Source organism: Pongo pygmaeus, chromosome 15, assembly GCF_028885625.2.
Source record: "Pongo pygmaeus isolate AG05252 chromosome 15, NHGRI_mPonPyg2-v2.0_pri, whole genome shotgun sequence".
NCBI lineage: Eukaryota > Metazoa > Chordata > Mammalia > Primates > Hominidae > Pongo > Pongo pygmaeus.
The window spans coordinates 76,231,324-76,251,566 of NC_072388.2; the positions used below are offsets into that span (position 1 = coordinate 76,231,324).

The 20,243-nt window shown below is 46.6% G+C and overlaps 1 protein-coding gene across 6 annotated transcripts in view; it reads right to left on the bottom strand.

The window, feature by feature from the left end:
* The window catches only part of POMT2 (protein O-mannosyltransferase 2), a 46,229-nt gene that overhangs the window by 22,047 nt on the left and 3,939 nt on the right, over positions 1-20,243 (bottom strand). For 5 of the 6 annotated variants that reach the window (XR_008493777.2, XM_063651929.1, XM_063651928.1 and 2 more), the window contains exons 2-8: positions 15,201-15,285; positions 9,369-9,473; positions 7,724-7,832; positions 5,868-5,976; positions 4,128-4,287; positions 2,483-2,589; positions 1,717-1,799 (exon numbers count right to left, since the gene is read on the bottom strand). Coding sequence is in view for 5 of the 6 variants with exons in the window: in XM_063651929.1 (XP_063507999.1) it covers positions 1,717-1,799; positions 2,483-2,589; positions 4,128-4,287; positions 5,868-5,976; positions 7,724-7,832; positions 9,369-9,473; positions 15,201-15,285 (758 nt within the window). In the remaining variant the exon portion in view is untranslated. Of the gene's footprint in view, positions 1-1,716; positions 1,800-2,482; positions 2,590-4,127; positions 4,288-5,867; positions 5,977-7,723; positions 7,833-9,368; positions 9,474-15,200; positions 15,286-20,243 lie in introns of those variants that run through there. The other variant, XM_063651931.1, reaches the window with a different exon arrangement.

The following is a 20,243-nucleotide window of genomic DNA, read 5'->3' on the forward strand; positions in this document are numbered from 1 at the left end:
GCTTCACACACTGACAAGTATAGGACAGTGGGCAAGTGCCCCACAAAGGCGTGACAATGTGTGACACGGTGGGAGTGGTGGGAACTCGAAACAGGACAAATTCTCTTCCAAGGATTAAAGAGAGGGCGACTTGATCGAAGAGATGACAGCTGAGCTAGGCCTTTAAATAATGAGCAGGAATTTGCTAAACTCCACAGCTGTGTTCTTCTGAGTTCTCAGGCAGGCCAACCTCGGCAGCCCTGCACATGGCTGACCACCTTTATTTCTTGAAATGCTCTCTGTTCCCGCTTCTCGACCGCACACCCTCTCAAGGGCTGCTCCTCCGCAGTCTCCTCTCCTAATTCCTCCTCCTCTTGCATTCCCCAGTGATCTGACCTCAGCCCTATTCTTTTCCTCTTTCTACAGTTTCCTTACAAATCACAGCTACTGCCACAGCATCAATTACCATTTTACTTGTCTGATTCCTCCTTTGAAAGCATCAGCCCCAAATCCCACTGGCCCCACGGCAACAATTTCCCCAAGCAGCTCACTATCAACCCCTCTAGCGTGGAATTCAGTATCTGCCCTTCCAACCCAACTTCTTCTCCTGCTTCCCTATTTCTCATTCTTCACAGTCTGGGAGAGTCCGCTGTATTTTAGGCACTGTGCAAAGTCCTGGAAAGACTAAAATGAGTAAGATGCAGTCTCTGCCTCCAGGAAGCAATCACCTGCACTCAAGTCCTCAGTGACATCTTTCTTCCTCTCTTGCTGTGTCCAGATCTCCCTTGTATATGCCCATCTGCCTTACCCTGTGGCTGCCCCACCATACCCAGCTCAGGTTCCTGCAATAGCTTCCCAGAGGGCTTCTCTTGCCTACAATCCTGTCCCCTCCCCAGCCAGCCTCGACTCTCCCACCCATGTCATCTCCCTATAGCACAGCCTTCCTGGCCTCCTGGCTGCTCAAAGACCTCCACTAGGTCTCACCATGGCCTGTTTGAGGAAGTCAAATACCTTATCCAGACACCTCAAACCCTCACAGTCTGGGCCCAACCTAACTTTTCACATTTATCTTCCAGTAGTTTTCTGCATATAACCTGTGCCTTGAGTTTTACTCTGTCCTCAGCTTTGATCATGTCATCCCTCCTGCCTGAGATGCCCTCTCCTCTATCTGTTGAAAGCCACACATCCTTCCAGGGCCTGACTTCAAGGCAACCCACATCACAAACCTCTGATGCCCTTAACCGCCTAGCAGCCATGCTCCTTCAGGCTGGTCAATCCCCAGAGCTGTGCTCCCTCTTTATGTACTTAATGCCTCCGGCCACACCGTGTGGAGCTCCTCTACACCAGGCTCCATCTCTGGAGGGTAAGCACGCGCTCCGCTACCATCTGTCATAGATGAATGGATGCGACACTCAGAAAGTGGTGTGGGAAACCGACAACTGGTTCTAAAGGGCCTGGTGCTGTCACCATATTCTCTCTGAGTGGCCTTCCCACAGAGCTGGCTTGGAGAGCCACCAAGAAGTCATTCTTTAGGGTCGGAGAGCTTGCTGCTCAGGATGTCTTCCTCTCCTCTGTCCTGATTCACTCTCGAGTATTCTTACCAGATCTATCTGGGTCTTTCTCCCCCCGTGCCATCACAGGCTAAAATAACCCAAAGCCATCATATTTGTCTTTTCCAATTCAACTCCCAGGACGCCCCTCTGCCTTCTACCTTTGTAAAGGCCCAGAGACACTCACGTTCAGGGATGGAAGCATTGTGCAGGTTGTTCCCTGAGAGCCGGGCCTGGAAGGCAGAACTGAAGAAACCGTCACCAGGGCCACTGTGGGGAGCGGAAGAGCAGAAGAGAGTCAAGTTAAACGAGTGAAAATGTGACTTCCCAGGAGCGCTAGGAAGAGCTCTGCTCAGATAGTTGAAGGGAAGTAGAATCAGATCATGGGACAGAGGTGGGTGACGGAGTTGGAGAAACTGGGGTCCAAATCCCAACTCAGCCACTTACTAGCTGTGTGACCTTGGGCAAGATAACCTTGTTTAGCCTTAGTTCCTCATTTATAAACTAGAGATTTAAAGAAACCAAGAGAAGTCACAAGTGATTGTGATTATATGAGATAATGTGTACAAAATGCGGAACACAGTTCCTGATTCTCAGTAAGTACTCATGAAGTGGAAGCTGTTGCTGCCAGAGTTACTGTTATTGTTACACTCACTCCTACTGCACATCTTATTGTGGCCTATCCCTGCTAAGTACAGGGTACTCTGTTTAGAGATAAGGGACAATTTGGCTATAACGAAAATAGCTTCTTCCTTCAGGTTAGGGTGCTGGCTTTTCTGAGCCCTTAGCATATACCCAAAGGATAGAACACAGCGGGAAAGAAACAGGAAAAAGCCCCTGGGGTCCCTCTCCTATCATTTTAACCACAGACCCAGAAAATCACCCGGCCCCTCCACAGGCTTAGGAGCAAAAGGAAAACCAGAAGCAAGATGGTGCAAAGGCTCTGTCCATACCTTTTACTCAGCACCATGAAGTGAACAGCAAAGGTGGCTGTGTAGAGAGCCAGGGGCAGCACTATGAGGCACAGGACACGAGCAGTCAGGTGTTTTCCCACAGTCACCTGCAAACAGAGGCCAGCGTGGGGTGCTAGGCACGTGAGACCTCATTATTCCTTAGGCACTATGCATGCATTATATATAACTTTTAATATATAGGTCATAATCATAAAAAATGGCCAAGAGGAGAGAAGACTATGTGGAAACCCTAAGCCTTTCTGTAACACCCACCACCCAAGCACTACACAAGATAAACATGGGCCAGCCCTCTGCCACCTCTCCAGGCTCTACACCCAAGACCCCAGGATGTCACTGTGCCAAGGACAAGGAACCTGCATCTGCAACATAGCTGCTCACCAGTCCGCTCCATGTTCCAGGGACGCTAACCTCCTTGAACTTTCCCAGTGCTTCCTCTACTGTCCCAGACCAACCCATCACATGGCTAATGGCTCCTTATCTTAACTTCGCGGCTTCCTCCCAGAGGCCTTCCTGGATTGCCTGGGACTGGCCGAGCGCCCTTTTCTGTGCTCTCCCAGCACTCCTGGCTGACTGTAACTGCCTGCTTCCTTATTTCTCTCTCTCCATTGACCACAGAGGGTGGGGACCATATTGTATTCATCTGTATATTCCAGCACCTCACACACAGTGGATGGATGGTCTTTATATATTTTCTGAATGAATGAATGAATGAATGAATGAATGAATAAACTTGTTAGGAGTTGGTTTGGAGGTGATGGAGCAGCACCACAGCAGAGTGACGGCCTGGGGCCAACCTAACCTGGTTGTGACTCCTAGATACACCTCTCACTCCCCGATGGCCTCGGGGGAGTCATTACCTCTGTAGGTTTTGATTTCCTCATTTGAAAATCAGGGTAATAACTCCCCACCTCATAGGACTATTATGAGGGGTAAATGAGATAATGGAGGTAAAGCATTTCGCATACTGCCTGGCACAGAATCAGCCCTTAATAAATAATAAACCGGAAAGGCCCTTACTGGCCTCCAAATATGGAGACTGTGGGTCAGGAAATGAAAATTGTGAGTTCAGGCCGGGCTCGGTGGCTCATGCCTGTAATCCCCACACTTTGGGAGGCCAAGGCGGGCGGATCACTTCAGGTCAGGAGTTTGAGAACAACCTGGCCAACATGGTAGAACCCCATCTCTACTAAAACTACAAAAATTAGCTGGGCATGGTGGCATGTGCCTGTAATCCCAGCTACTTGGGAGGCTGAGGCAAGAGAATCACTTGTACCCAGGAGGCGGAGGTTGCAGTGAGCCAAGATCGGCCCACTGCACTCCAGCCTGGGTAACAGAGCGAAACTCCATCTCAAAAAAAAAAAAAAAAAAGACAGACATTATAAAACAAATGCAAAAAGAGACTTCCAAGAATGTTAATCCATCCTCTCCCTTGAACCCTATCCAGTCCTCAGCCGGGCCCACTCCCTGATGTCCTGCTGTCTGCGGAGGGTGGGGGGTCCAGCCCACCCGGGACCCAGAACACAGCCACTCTGCCACCTGCAGCAGAGACAGAGAAGGCCACCGGCTCCTACTCAGCAACATCAGGGAGCAAAAACATTTCCACAGCAAACGCTTGGGTGCTCACCAATGAAAGACTGAGGTCTCCGAACAGGTACCAAAGGTCTGCAATGGTGTTCAGCCCCACTTGAAGGATGATAAAGAGGCCAACAAACTTGACCCCTAAAGCACCAGCAAGACTAACGCCAGTCAGGCTGAGCCAGAACCACCAGGGGGCAGAGAAGGGCCTGAAAATCAACAAGACGGAGTTCAATTTGGCAGCCGGAACCAAAGCCAAATGCAAGCGCAGCAGGGGACAGGGCAGGTCTCAGACTTGGAGCGGCTGTGCTGTGCCCTGTCTTGGGGGCTGTTAGCCTCAAGGGACCATGGCGTGGCTCCATGGAGGAGGCGGCCTGTGAAACCTCTGGAACGGCAGGCAAAGCACAGTCTGAGGGTGCAGGGTATTTTTCTGGGGAGAGTGTCCATAGTGCTCCTGGCTAAGTACAGGGCTCAGGGTAAGCAGGGGCTCCTTCTTCACAAGTGACCAGTCAGGCAGGAGTAAAAGGAGAATCCTTAGGTGCCCCTGGACTCAGGCAGCCCTCTCCTTTGTGTCACCTCTGCCCCTGTCGAAGGCAGCATTTACTGAGTGCTTACCATGTACGTGTCAGGAACCATTCCAAGTACGATGCATATATTAACTCTTTTAGCCATCACTACAGCACATAGAGGATCCTGTCACCAGGTCCTCTTTTTGCACAGGAGGAAATCAAGAGAGGTGGAGTAATACAGCTAGCAGGCAGTGGGGCACAGTTTTAACCCAGGCAATTGGGTCAAGGTTAGTGCTCTTAACCATTTTGCTATTTGTATAGCACCTAGTACTCTACACTATGATTCTCTGGCTCTCTGGCTGCCTCCTCTGCCAGAGTGAATATTCCTTAACAGCCAAGCCCAGTGGAGCTCAGTACCTCCAGCTCCCAGCATAGTACCTGGTACACAGTATGTACTCAAGAAATGGTAGATGGAAGTGGATGTGGCATAAGTACAACAACAAAAGCCAGAGTGGACTGAGAGTCACTGATCAGGTTTGATTAGCACAATGGAGCTTAATGAGCCTGGCTGTGCAAAGTTAACTTTCAGAAAAGCCTACGAGGGGCCAACTCTTCTGGTTTGAATAGAATGAATGACTTATTCTACTTTCTCAGAAGTAGAAGGATGATCTGGAAAAGACTATTCTGGAAGTAGACTGGACCCTCCAAGTCAGCTTTAGAACTGACCAGGACCTGGAAGGATCCTCTTGGCTGGTATGGGCCATTCAAGCCAACCTTTACATACGCTATTCCCATCATTAGGTCAGGACTGGATGCAACCACTGACGAAAGGGAGACAGTTTCCAGGCAGCATCTACCCTGGTGCCCTCCCTTCTAGGACAGAGTATGTGAAGGACAACCCTGTCCCGGGATTTCCTAACCAGCACTGGTTACAAGAGGTGGGTGGGGAAAGCATTAGGACCCCTCCATGATATCCCAAAATCCCTACCCAATTGTACTCCATTGTAAACATGATAATAATAATACGCTTGAAAAAGACAACTGACATTTTCTCAGTCTTGAATATGGTAAAAATAAAATCACCTGTAGAAAACTTTTTAAAATCTATTTTTATGATCTAAAATGGACAATCTAAGTTAAAAAAACAAACAAAAAGTATGCTTGCCTTAAACTCAGCTTCAAGACAAGTCTCTGGGCACCTGCCCTGGCCCTGGCCATTACAGAAATTTTGGAGCTGCCACAGCTTCCGACCCTCCCCTCCCAGGGATGGAGTTTCTGACCTGTCGGCACAGGAGTTGTACTTAACCATGCTCAGCATGGCAGCCATGATGAAGAACATCAGGATGGGGTCAAGGAGGATGTACTGGGACAGAGTGAGGCATCCCGTGTCTGAAAAACATGAGCTCACTGGTGAAAAAGAGAGGTAAGAGAAGGGCCCCCTGAAAACCAAACACCCCAGTAGTAGGAAACAGTCCCTCTTGCCACTTAATTGAGTGTAAGCACTTGTGCAGTCAGGACTAGAGTCAACACTGAGTCATCGGGGAGGTGGAAGGCCACAGCTCTGGGAGACATCAAAGCCCAAAGACAAGAAACAGTAACTCACACTGCCTCTAGGCCCTCAACCCAAGAAAGGATCATGTCATTCACTCCCTCAGACCAGCCCTGAGACAAGGTCTCTTCCTCATTTGCACCATCAAAAAGGGAGTCCTGCCACTCTGCTCATGTAACCACAAACTATCTACACCTATGATAGAATCTTATCATTTTACATGAAGTCTCTCTTGGGGGTCGATTCTCCAGACAGATGGCAGAGTGATCTTTTTTAACTTAAATCCTTAAATCTCATTATGTCATGCCCCTGCTTAAACCCTCCAATGTCTTCCAACCTCACTCAAAGTAAAAAGTTCTCATGACAACTGCCAGAGTCTGTGCGGTCTCCCTACGCATCCAACCTCATCTCCCAACACCCTCTGCCTCACTCACTCTGCCCTTGCCATGCCAGCCTTCTTACTGTGATTCGAACCCACAGAGCTCCGCGCCGGAATTACAGTACATGCACTTCCCTCTGCCTGAATGCCCTTCCCTCAGATCTCTGCAGGGCCTGATCCTTTGTCTCACTCAGGTCTCCGCTCAAAGCTCCCCTCTCAGAAGCTCTTTCCTGACTACCCTGTCTAAAATAGTCCTGATCTCCATTATTCCATCCCTTACCCTGCTTTATTTTCTACATTGCACTTGTGGCTTAGGACATCGCATGACAGACTTATTCATTTACTTGTTTATTTACTGTCTGCCCCACGATGGGGTAGCTCAATGAGACCAGAGTGACTCATCAGTGTATCCTCTGAGACTAAGAAAAGTGGCAGGGAGCAGGGTAGGTGCTTGAGAAATAACTATTGAATGAAAAGTGCATAAATGACTAAATGAATGAATAACTGAAGATGGAAATTCAAGATACAAGGAAAAAGCCACCAGTCCTCTACAGAGAAAGCCAATAATCTTGCAATCTATCTGTCAAAACAAAGCAACATATCTGTCAAAGCAAACCCCTAAAGTACCCCATTTAAATTGGTCTAGACTTCTTTAAATGTTAAGCTCCACAAGGTCATGAATTCTCTTTCATAGGAACAAAGCTAGCAATAGGATCAACTTCTACGATGAACTCTCATTTATCCATGTGAAGATTAGTATCCAAGTTCCCATTTTACTATCTCTTGCCACCCAGCTACTTCTGCATTTACCTTTGTATACAGTAGAAATTAGTTTAGGAATGCAAACTAACCTTAACTTAAGAGAAGCAAAATTAGAATTATAAGCTTCCTTCAAAAACACACATACTCAGATACAAATCTATCTTATTACCCATTCCAAACTCAATTGTGAATAACTTGGAGGTAAATCTATTCCTTGGGATTACTCACGCCGATTCTCCCCTCCAATAATCTAAAGGCTTGTTATATATAACTATTGATATACATTAAGTATTACTAGTGAATGAGATTTGTAGTACATTTTACCCAATCCTAAAATTAATTGAACTGGACCCACAGATAGGGCCCTCGAACGTACTGATTTTCAGCTACATTCACAGAGTGGCAGCCCATTTCCCAAAAGCCATGGTATGGCTAAGACAACTTACCAAAGGTGAGGAGGGCAGCGGTGAGCAGTGCTGCTGAGAGGGACTTGGACAGATCCAGTACAGTGAGGTAGGCAAAGGGGACCAGCCAGGAGCCGAGGAATGCACAGAACTGTGGGAGGAATAGAGAAGCTGTCAAATAACAAGCTGAGCTAGGTCAGGGACCTACTGGACTCAGTACAACCGAACATTTAAGACAGGGGACCTGATGAAGGCATGACTTTGGTGACCTAAAGTCACCTAGGACATCTATAACTAAGAAAAGAGTATTGTAATAGTGAAGAGCCAAATCAAGCAATATATATGTTCCCATTAAGCAGCAACTTGTACACTGACATGAAATCAGCAAGTTCAGCCAGGAAGGTGTGGGTAGGAGAGAGGGAGAAAAGCAACCAAGTAGCTACACACCAGGAATAGAGAGAAGGGAAGAAAATGAGTGTTATTAACACACAGATAGTCATTGATAGCCATTAGCTTCTATTACACAACTGTAGGTACAAGTTGAGAAAGACCCCTCTGAAGGTATTTCAGAGAATTTTAAGGAACCCCTAGTTCTTTTCTTCATTTACACCAGAAACCAGTCTTTAATCTACACAATGTACATATTTTGATTTTGGAAAAAGGGATTGCTTGATACTTCAGTAGCTGGATCCCTGTTTGGTTTTTTGTTTTTTTAAGCTGCTGGCCCTCTTCCATCCCCTACCTGTCCATCAAAATAAACAGACAAGCCAGAAGAATGGGAAATTCCCACGTTTGGTTGTCACATTCAATTATGTATGGTATGTGGTGTTCAAAAGTTATTAGGAAGACACAGAATCACTTAAGAACATGAACTTGAGGGTAGGATATACTCCTTGTTTAATATACCACGATATAGCCATGCAAATCATCTAACGATGAGGCCAAATAAGCACACAGCCATTTATTTAAAACGCTGTGAAATTCTCAAGGAAAGGGGCTTATAAATGCAAACTTCTCTGAGAGGTCCACACTGAAGGTCAGCTTCTGCTGGCTTCATTCAGCCACACGTCCAAGGTTCCCAAAGAGTTGGGTGTTAAGGCCCTGCCATGTTCCATCAAGGCTGGTGCTGTAAATCAGGACACAGAGGGACTGCAGCAGACATTTGGCCTCCCTTAAATAAGGCTGGAAAACTCTTTCTGTGTGCCTGAAACCTTCATGGGGAAAGACACAGGAACCTGGTGACAGGGTGTGGGGATACCAAAATCTTCAGAAAAGGCTCTGAGATGTAGGCAACACTCCAGCAGCTGTGGCTGTGAGGGGAGGAGCAGGCAGCATGCCAGTGCATGGAGGCACTGCTGGGGCTGCAGGAGACTCCTGATTGCCCGGGTTCCAGGCTGTTCTCCAACCTGAGGTCTGACAGTACACCGGGGCAGGGCAGCAGGTGACAGTGCATACTTGCTCCTATCTATGTCATCTCTGTATTATTTGCGGCCTCCTCTTCCCTTCTTCCTCACCTCAGTTCTGAGTATCTACACCACAGGGGAGGGTCTGATCATCCTCCCCTCTCCTCACCACCCAAAGTCCCTTTATTTGCACCTGCCACCACGCCAGGGCTGCTAACTATAACATTTCTGATTTAGTGTGGCCCCAGGGTTCGGTCAGTCCATATCAAGTCAGGAAGCCTTACTCCTCTCATTCCCATGTAGCTGTGATGCTCATATTTATCCCCAGGCTTCTGGAACAAAAAGGTACCATCATATCCACTCAGGTAGCCAGCAAGACCTATCAGCATCTGAGGAGAGAAGAACAAACAAAAAGATGAGAAGCCTTTGGGAGAAGATTCCTCTGTCCTCTGAACTTCCCTCCAGCTGCGCCCACAGACTTTGGGTTCCCTTGACAACTGTCCATAGAAAATGTTGCCAATGCAACATTTTCTCCTGCAGCTGCCACAGAGCAAAGAATCTTTTGTCTACAGAGCTCACTGCTTGAAACAAATCCTCTCTTGTATTATGGCCGAGGTCTAGGAACAGCACAACCTAAACACTCAGGAAGGAAAAAGAGCCCCAGAATTTGAAGGGTAGAGTCAGTAAGGGGCTCTCTGATTCCGCTTTCCTTCAGATGGTATAAAACACAACAGCTCTTGGGTCATGGGCAGAGGCTGATTCCTGGGAAATTGGCCTTTTGAAAGGAAAGTGAGATTCCAAGTCACAGTGAGAGAGAAAAGAGACCAAGGAGCTACATACCAGGAATAGAGACAAGCGAAGAAAATCAGACGGAGGAATGCAAAGACAGATGCTTTGCCCAGAGGGGAAGAGAAAAACTGCCAAAGGCCAGAGGCTGGTTTCTCCCATTCCTAATATTCCAAAGGAGGGCAACCTTGGTACCTCCCAAGCCAGAACAAATCAACTAGAAACTAAGACTGTGAGTCATGAATCCTTCAAAACCTTTGACAAGATCGGCCGTGTCTTTTATATATTTCCTTGGCTATCAACACTATAAAATTCTATTTTTCACACAAGCAATCAGAAGCACCTGAAGTATAAAAACTGCTGGCAAATGCCAACCATCTGGGAAGCCCCAGGCTGCCCCAGCCTGACCCCCGGGCTCTGGCGGGCTGTGTTGGGGGACGGAATACATTGGCTGTGTGGGGAAGGTCCCTCCTAGCCACACTTGTGGGACTTGGATTTAGACTACTAACCAACCCACTTTTTTCTCTAAGTAGTTCTAAACAGAGCCAGTCTCTATAGCTCCAGGTCAAGGTATAGAAGCCAAAGTCTGGCAGTAAAAGACAACAAAGACTTGTTTTTAAAAAGGAAGGCAGGGACCCCAGGGTTCAGACAGGGTCATCCAAATAGCTAGATGAACTAAAGCTGCCAAGTGGCAGGCAATCAAATGGATCCCTCTTCCCACCTGGGATCTCACAGGGCAAGCTCGCCTGGTGCTGGTCATACATTTCCAGACTGCGTGGCTGGTCTGGAGCGAAGAAACGTACAGATGCTTTGGATCTCAGTGCCCTATATTCCAGCTCTCTGATCACGGACAATATTTAGTATCTCTGAGCTATAGGCAATAAAAACTTCCTCACAGGGGGCGTGAGGATTAGAGGTGCTATTAAGTAAACACCTAACACTATACCAAGCACTTAGCAGACACTCAAAATTCAATTCTCTCTCAGTTCCCTTAAGGTTAAAAGTAACCCCAAGTTAATTTCTTTTTTTTTTTTTTTTTTTTTTTGAGATGGAGTCTCGCTCTGTCACTTAGGCTGGAGTACAGTGGCACAATCTCAGCTCACTGCAACCTCCGCTTCCCGGGTTCAAGCAATTCTCTGCCTCAGCCTCCCACATAGCTGGGATTACAGACACCTGCCACCACGCCCGGCTAATTTTTGTATTTTTAGTAGAGGCGGGGTTTCACCATCTTGGCCAGGCTGGTCTTGAACTCCTGACCTCATGATCCACCCGCCTCAGCCTCCCAAAGTGCTGGGATTACAGGCATGAGCCACCATGCCTGGCCCCAAGTTAATTTCTTAACTAAACAACTCTTTCAAATCAATGGAAAAAAAATGAATTACTAGAAAAAAATGTCAAATTCATAGAAAACAAAATACAAATGGCTAACATATGAAAAAATGTTCAACCTAACTCATACAGTCATGCAAATGAAAACAGTGATATGTCATTTTTTACTCTCCAATTGACAAAGTTTTTTTTTTTTTTTAGATGAAGCGTCACTCTTGTCACCCAGGCTGGAGTGCAATGGTGCGATCCCAGCTCACTGCAACCTCCGCCTCCTGGGTTCATGCAATTCTCCTGCCTCAGCCTCCCAAGTAGCTAGGATTACAGGCACCTGCCACCAGGCCCGGCTAATTTTTGTTTTTTTAGTAGAGACGGGGTTTCACCATGTTGGCCAGGCTGGTCTTGAACTCCTGACCTCAGGTGATCCGCCCGCCTCAGCCTCCCAAAGTGCTGGGATTACAGGCGTGAGCCACCGCGCCCAGCCAACAAAGTTTTTAAAGTATGATCATACCAGTGCTGGCGATGATGTGGGGAAGAAAGCACTGGCATACACTGTTGGTGGGAGTATATATGATTACAACATCTCTGCAGGAAAACTTAGCAATATCTAACTCAATTTTAAATGTGCATATTCTTCGATTTTTTAGCTTGGCTGCTGGGAATTTTTCATATATACCTGCACAACTATACAATGATATATGTACAAGGATGTTCACTGCAATATCTTTTGTAATGGCTAAAAACTGGAAATAACATACATGCCGCCCACCAACTGAAGAGGGATAAATACTTACGGCACATCTACATGATAGAATGACACATGGCCATTAAACAGAATGAAGCGCACCTTCATGTGCTAATGTGGAAAGAAGATATATCATGTTTCAAACACAAGCTGCTGAACAACTGTAGTCTTATTCCATTTGAGTTTTTAAAAAGAATTGTGTGTATATATAATGTGTTGTTCATATGTACATATATAAAAACATACATGCTTGTATTTGTATAGAAGAATTCCTAGAGGAATATAAGAAACTATTGACAAAGATGACCGTGGTTACCTCTGTGGACTAGAAATGTGGTGGATGAGGCTTCTGACCCTGTACTTCCTTCTGTGCTGACCGCATTTTCTACTATGTGCAGGCTTTTTTATGTTTTAAGTTCCTGTTTGACTGGAGCCGCCAGTTGCCCAGGGTTGGTAGGCAATGTGAAGTGGCAGGTCTTGGCCTCAGTAGCAAAGGAGAAAACTTCCTGCTTGCCACTTGGAGGGGTTTTGATTCCTTGACTGGCTTGGCCTCAGAACATGCAGAAGCTACTACGCCCTCTCACAGGTTTCCAGTTTGCTCATCACTCTCTTTCAACCAAACAGAACACAGAACCATCAGGAGATAAATTAGGGGTGCAGATGGGCCGCACTCCCTGAGGGCAGCCTTAGAAGCCTCACACTTCTCCCTTCACACGGGCAACCAGATGTGAGGAAGGCAAGGCTTTGGCATATTATTATTATTATTTTTTATTTATTTATTTTTGAGATGGAGTCTTGCTCAGTCGCCCAGGCTGGAGTGCAGTGGCACGATCTCGGCTCACTGCAACCTCCACCTCCCAGGTTCAAGCTATTCTCCTGCCTCAGCCTCCCAAATAGCTGGGACTACAGACGCATGCCACCATGCCCAGCTAATTTTTGTATTTTTAGTAGAGATGGAGTTTCACCACATTGGCCAGGCTGGTCTTGAACTCCTGACCTCAGGTGATCTGCTGCCCACCTCAGCCTCCCAAAGTGATGGGATTACAGGCGTGAGCCACCGCGCCTGGCCTAAGGCTTAGGTAAATTAAACAAATCAGCCAGTCCTGTGCACATGTCCACAGTGCACTGAGAACCAGGAAAACTCCAAAAAAGAACGGGCAGTCTCCACAGAAAAACTGGGCTGGGTTTCCTTTGAAAAATCTTCATCAGAAATCTGGTTCCCAGGCGAGCTCCATGCAAATACTCAACATGTTCTGTTGTTTAATTCTACGGTAGTAACAGATGCAGCCCAAGGAGTGAGCCAAGGCAAGCTCGTGAGGCACTGTGGTGTCATGATTAAGAGAGGAGGCTCTACGCCAGCCTAAACCTTGATTCTGCCACTTACTAGCTTGGTTCCCTATGGCAAACTACTTATCTTCCTTCAGTTCCCCATCTGTGTAATGGGGATGCAACAACACCTACTTTATAAGGTTGTTCTGAGGCTTACATGAGATAATGCCTCTAAGGTGACTAGAACAGAATAAATGATTTCTTATTATTATTATTATTATACTTTAAGTTTTAGGGCACATGTGCACAATGTGCAGGTTAGTTACATATGTATACATGTGCCATGCTGGTGTGCTGCACCCATTAACTCATCATTTAGCATTAGGTATATCTCCTAATGCTATCCCTCCCCCCACCCCACAACAGTCCCCAGAGTGTGATGCTCCCCTTCCTGTGTCCATGTGTTCTCATTGTTCAATTCCCAATTGTTCTTGTTATTGTTGTTATAGTATAAAAGAGATAGGAAGAGGCATAATACGTTCTACACTTTTCTTGGGCTCAGAGCCAATTTTGAAATAGGCTACCTGTTCTACCTCCCTCCCCACCCCTCCACCCTGTAGGGCCCCGGGCTCTCATGCTTCCTTAAGCCCAACCATAGGTGATCTTTGTGATCTTTGATAAAAGATCACACTCCCTGCCTCCGCCTGCCTTCCCTGCTCCCGCCTTTATCCCGCAAGTACTACATGCTCCAAGATCGCTCCCCACTTCATCACAGGAAAATTCCTGTCCCCTTGGTGCCCGAGATCTCGGTCTCCAGTTAGGAAGAAAGCCTTGAGTGAATTCCAGGGCTAATCCGAGAGCCTTCTCAGAGGTTTTTTTTTAAAAGACTAAAATGGGCCAGGTGCGGTGGCTCGCCTGTAATCCCAACACTTTGGGAGGCCAAGGCGGGTGGACCACCTGAGGTTGGGAGTTCAAGACCAGCCTGGCCAACATGGTGAAACCCCGCCTCTACTGAAAATACAAAAATTAGCCGACGTGGTGGCGGGCACCTGTAATCCCAGCTACTTGGGAGGCTGAAGCAAGAGAATCACTTAAACTTGGGAAGCAGAAGTTGCAGTGAGCCAAGATTGTACCATTGCACTCCAGCCTGGGCGGCAAGAGTGAAACTCTGTCTCAAAAACAAACAAACAAAAAAAGAGTAAAGTGAATTCTAACTGGTGGAATTTCTAATGGTAAAACATGTGAGAGAAACAGATCAAACCATGTGTATGCTGGGCATGGGAAGGGAGAAAGAAGTCAGCCCCATGTGGATATCAGCCTCGTAAGCTACTTCTGCTTCATGCAATGTATTTGTATTTCTTTTTTCTTTTCTAAAATTGAGACAAATTCACATAACATAACATCCACCATTTTAAAGTGTGCAATGGGTGGTTTTAAGTATATTCACAAGATTGTGCAATCATCACCACTACCTAATTCCGTAACATGTCATCACCCCATAAAGAATCCCCACGCCGATTTGCAGTCACTGCCTAATCCTCCCTCCCCTGAGATCCTGGCAACCACTAATCTACTTTGTGTCTCTGCGGATTTGTCAGTTCTAGATATTTCGTATAAGTGGAATCACAGGGTATGTAACCTTTTGTGTCTGGCTTCTTCCATTTAGCATGTTTTCCAGGTTCATCCATGTTGTAGCATGTATCAGAACCTCATCCCTTTTTATGGTCAAATATTATTCCACCGTATGGCTGTGCCACACTTTGTTCACCCCTCCCTCAGCTGATGAACCCTCTTTCCATTTCTGAGCCCAGAGGACCCTTAAAAAACACTAGAGATTTTCCATGAAAGTAGCTGGTCTGAAATTTCAGAAAATTCTTTCTACAAGTCCCAAATTCTTTCTACAAGCCCCAAATCCAAAATCAAGATGTGGCTCCATCCCTTAGGAACAATCCTCCGGGACCAGAGAGCTGCTGTTCACCACACTGCTCACCTTTCCCAGGGGTGGGTGCACATCAAAGAAAAATGTACGGTTGATATAGTAACTTCCCATTTTTCCGAAGTGAGTCTCATCCCAACTAAAGGAAACACGGAAAGAGAAACAAGAATTTTAAAATTATCATAAAATCCAAATGGCCTTCATAAAGCATGGTTAAAATTAAAGGCTATGCATTTCAAACAATTAATGCAAAAGTTTGGATTTTTGAAACAAAATCTTTTAACACAAGTGATTTTAGGAAGAAAGACATCAAGCTGGCCACTAGTCTTCATTTAGATAGATGAGAAAGGCGAGCAAATATTCACTAGCCAGTTACCAATTGAGTTAAATATACATATACTTACTCTGTATCTTGAGTTTCTATTTATTTTAAAAGGACAAGATGTTTTCTCATAATATGGAAAGGTTTGTTGTAAGAGTTTTCTTCTGGCCAGGCGCGGTGGCTCACACCTGTAATCCCAGCACTTTGGGAGGCCGAGGCAGGCGGATCACAAGGTCAAGAGATGGAGACCATCCCGGCTAACACAGTGAAACCCTATCTCTACTAAAAATACAAAAAATTAGCCGGGCGTGGTGGCACATGCCTGTAATCCCAGCTACTAGGGAGGCTGAGGAGTGAACCCGGGAGGCAGAGCTTGCAGTGAGCTGAGATCGCGCCACTGCACTCCAGCCTAGGCGACAGAGCGAGACTCCATCTCAAAAAAAAGAGTTTTCTTCTTATCTCCAAGTAGCTGGTGTAAACAAAAATTTAAATTAAAAAAAGTTTCTTCCAAGTCCGCTAACTTGTGAGACAACATTTGCTATTAGAAGGTCCATTACGACATTGTTGGGCTGCTGGTGAGAGTTGACACTATAAACCATGATTGCCACAGGAGTCTCATTTTGCTCAGCCACCCTATATGACAAGTAAGCTGCTGCTAACTGTGATCTGGCTGATCTTATACTAACTAGTATATAAGAGTTGAAGGTTTTCTTACTAAATTAAGACCACATCTAAAACCTATCCTCATTGCTTAAGTTATTTTGCAAGTAAATAAGCGATTTGAATAAACAGGCTTTCAAACACAATGCAAAGTCCTGTTTTATACAATCACATACACCTTTCTACACCATACATGAAGGCTTTGGGAAGGCAGCCAAGTCATCCAGCAGAGCCTGGCCTTTTCTATTTGTTATTTTCTCCCTGTAGCTCAAAAGAAGGGTTACTTTCTAGTAGTCATCAGTCCCCAGGTCATGAGCAGTCATTACTGACCTACTACATAAGGGGAAAACATGCTTTACCTAAGAATCTAGGGTTCTTTTTATATCTTAGTGGGTCCAAGATAGGCAAAAGAATAGGTCTATTTCAGCATCTGCTAAACACCTTGCTTGACAGGCGGTGAGGACATTGGCATGGTGAGGTCGAAGAGAGAAATAACTTCAAAGCAGGGTAACGAAATTGATTTGCAGAAAGAGAGATCCAGTCCCAGCTCCACCACTAATTAATGGCACAACCTGGCAAAATCACTTATTCTCTCTACTCCTCTTATCTCATCTACAAAACGAAGACAATAATATTATCTGCCCTGCCCACCTCCCAGGGAGGCCTTAGGGCTCAACTCAGGTAACACATGTGAAATAATTCTGTAGACTATAAAGTACCATCCCTGCTGGGCCCTATTTAAACTGTCCTGACATTTGTGGTTAGTTTTTAAATCTGTTTGGGAACATACTAACAAAAGGATTCCAGTTTTTTTGTTTTGTTTTGTTTTGTGTTTGTTTGTTTTTTGAGACAGAGTTTCACTCTTGTTGCCCAGGCTGGAGTACAGTGACGCAATCTTGGCTCACTGCACCTTTCACCTCCCGGGTTCAAGCGATTCTCCTGCCTCAGCCTTCCAAGTAGCTAGGACTACAGGTGGCCGCCACCACGCCTGGCTAATTTTCATATTTTTAGTAGAGATGGGGTTTCACCATGTTGGCCAGGCTGGTCTCGAACTCCAAACCTCTGGTGATCCACCTGCCTCAGCCCCGCAAAGTGCTGGGGTTACAAGTGTGAACCACCGCACCCAGCCTGGGCTCCAGATTTTTACTTCAAAAGTTTCCCAAGTAAAACCAGTTGTAACATTCATATTTCCTCTTGGCTTTTATTGCTTGTGTTAGGAGAGACAGTCCTCCCTGGCTCTCTTGTGCTCCTCCAGGCCTTGCAGGGTATGCCAAGAATGCTGTTTGCAGTAAACAACCTTGAGGGAAGAGTTAGTGTCTCCCTCTGAGACAGAGGGCTGTCTTGTTTATTGCTTGCCATAAAACAGCAGATTCCCTAAGCTTAATATTACTCAGCTGTGATGCAACCTACTGCATGTGCAAGCATTCATCCAGTCCCTCAGCACCACGTGGGACTTAGGGGCAAAGGAAACTGATGTCAACATGCTGATGCGCATCCCACTTGTTGTGCCATGAGAAATAAAGTCCTCTGTCTCTGACCCAAGACTTTGCCTTCTGTCAGGATGCAAAAAACAGTGACAGGCTAACTTACTAGCTAATAAGTAGGCTAAGATAAAATCCCGGCCCCTGACAGTGTGGAAACAAGCATAGGATGAGGAGAGACATAGTCTTCGGTAAGAGAAAGAATGAGGGCCTCCATGGGCAGGCAATGGGGTAGTGAGAGTCCCCCACTGTCCCACTATTAGAGAGGCTGATGGAAAGAGGTAGGATTGAAACAAGCCATTGAATGTCACCCTGGTTACTGCCCTGTCCTCTGGGCAAAAGGAGGAAGAGGAGTGATCATGACAATGGCAGCGAGCCCAGCAGCCCCTGCCAAAAGGCAATATGGATGTGGCTGCTCAATCAACAAGTCTCCAACAGTGCGGCAACAGGACCCTGCTATATAAGACAGAACTTTGAGTAAAATGAAACACTGAAAGATCCTTGGGGGAGCTGTGTACTCAAGCCAAAAGTAAATATAAATATGCCTTGCTTTCTGGCTCAGAGCCACTCTCTCCCTTTATGTCCCACCATCCCTCCCACTCTACCACAACCTCAGCTCCTTTAAAGACTGAGATGATTAAAGGTTGGGCTGAGGTTTCCATGCCCCTAAAGGGGACTGAAGGTCATACACACCCATCCTAGTATGCTGGAGAGCCCCAGGGAGGAGAGGAGCAAACTCAGGGCTCTGCTGGATATGAGGTCCCACATCTCCACCCTACCATGTCTCATGGGGGGAAGGATGTACTACACACAGAGGTTACCGCAGACACTCAGGACTGCAGGGAGAGCCACAGCAGTGTGCACAAGGACTAAAGGGAAAAGGGCCCCTAACGCTGGGGGAGCGACACTGGGGAGGTCGTGGTGCAAGCCTAGTGAAGAGCTAAAGGAGGAGAAAAAGCTTCTCCCCAGTCCCTGCAGCCAGCACCGCCACACTCTCCGACTGGGAAATGACAAAATCTCTGGCTGGCTGTCACCATAGCCCCTGATGCAGGCCTTCTAGACGCATTAGTTTGAGGGGAAAAAGTGTCCAGATTAAACTGGTAACGTTTGAGCCACGCTCCCTGTAGGGAAGGGAAGTTAAAGTGACATTCCAGGCAGAGCTCTTTGGGCCTCTTCAATGTACTATTCCTGTGGCTTCCAGTGCTGAGTGTATAGCTGATACTGATCCCATAAGTGTCAAAGAGGATTATCCTGTGCAAGGGCTGCTGTGTGTAGACAGGTGATCCTGTCCTTTCCTGGTGGTCCAAAAGAAAAAAATCTACATCCCTGGAAGGGAAAGGAAATAAATCACAGGCTTAAAAACTTCATGGTGGCTGGGTGAGGTGGCTCATGCCTGTAATCCCAACCCTTTGGGAGGCCGAGGTGGGCGGATCACCTGAGGTCAGGAGTTTGAGACCAGCCTGGCCAACATGGTGAAACCCTGTCTCTACTAAAAATACAAAAAGTTAGCCAGGCGTGATAGGGGCGCCTGTAATCCCAGCTACTGGGGAGGCTAAGGCAGAGAACTGCTTGAACCCAGGAGGCGGAGGTTGCAGTGAGCTGAAACCGCACCACTGCACTCCAGCCTGGGCGACAGAGCAAGAGCCTCAAACAAAACAAAACAAAACAAAACAAAAAACAACTCTGTGGCTGTTAGAGTACTGAGAGCCACACACCAGAATCACAGTGCCACCTGCTGGACATAGGTACCAAGCACACCCTTTTTAAAAGGGCAGCTATTAACCTCTTAGTTAACTACTCAACACTTTGAAATTGATTGCCAGACCCATAAAGGCCTCAGGACTCCCTGGCCTAGTATTCCCACTTTGGGGTGGGTCAATGGGAATCTACTGATAACAAGGGAAGGGTTTAACAAGCCTCACTGATCCTATGGAAATAGTACATTCAAGAGTACAGCTGGTAATCCCAGCTATTCAGGAGGCTGAGGCAGGAGGATGGCTTGAGGTCAGGAGTCCAAGACCAGCCTTGGCAGCATAGTGAGAACTCATCTCTTAAAAAATCTGTTTTAATTAGCTGGACGTGGTGGCATGCGCCTGTAGTGCCAGCTACTCAGGAGGCTGAGGCAGGAGGAGCCCAGGAGTTTGAGGCTGCAGTGAGCTATGATTGTACCACTCCACTCTAGCCTGGGCGACAGTCAGACCTCATCTCTTTAAAAAAAAAAAAAAAGAGTATAGCCAGCCTGGCCCTAGAATCATCTTGGTTTTACATGAAGAAGTGGCAGCTTCCACCTTGGGAGAAACAACCTTCTCTGCTACCTGAAGCCGAGCTGCTGTTCAGTAGGGCCCTTGATTCACAGGGATTCCTGTAAATGCTTAGGCCTGGCTCACCAATGATTAGGCTGAGTTAAAAGCTGATGTTGCCCACCAGGCAGCAGCAGGCACTTAGCCCCAGTGACAACTCTGGATGGCTGATGGCAGTAAGGATTGAAGTATTTGGTATGCTACTAAATACTGAGCTACTAAATACTGAGAGATGAAAGCTGAGAAGTGTGGAAACACATCATGGCTGCCTGTCAATAAGACAGACTGGATCACTCACGTAGGTGCCCACACTAAAGGCAGGTACTCTCATAAG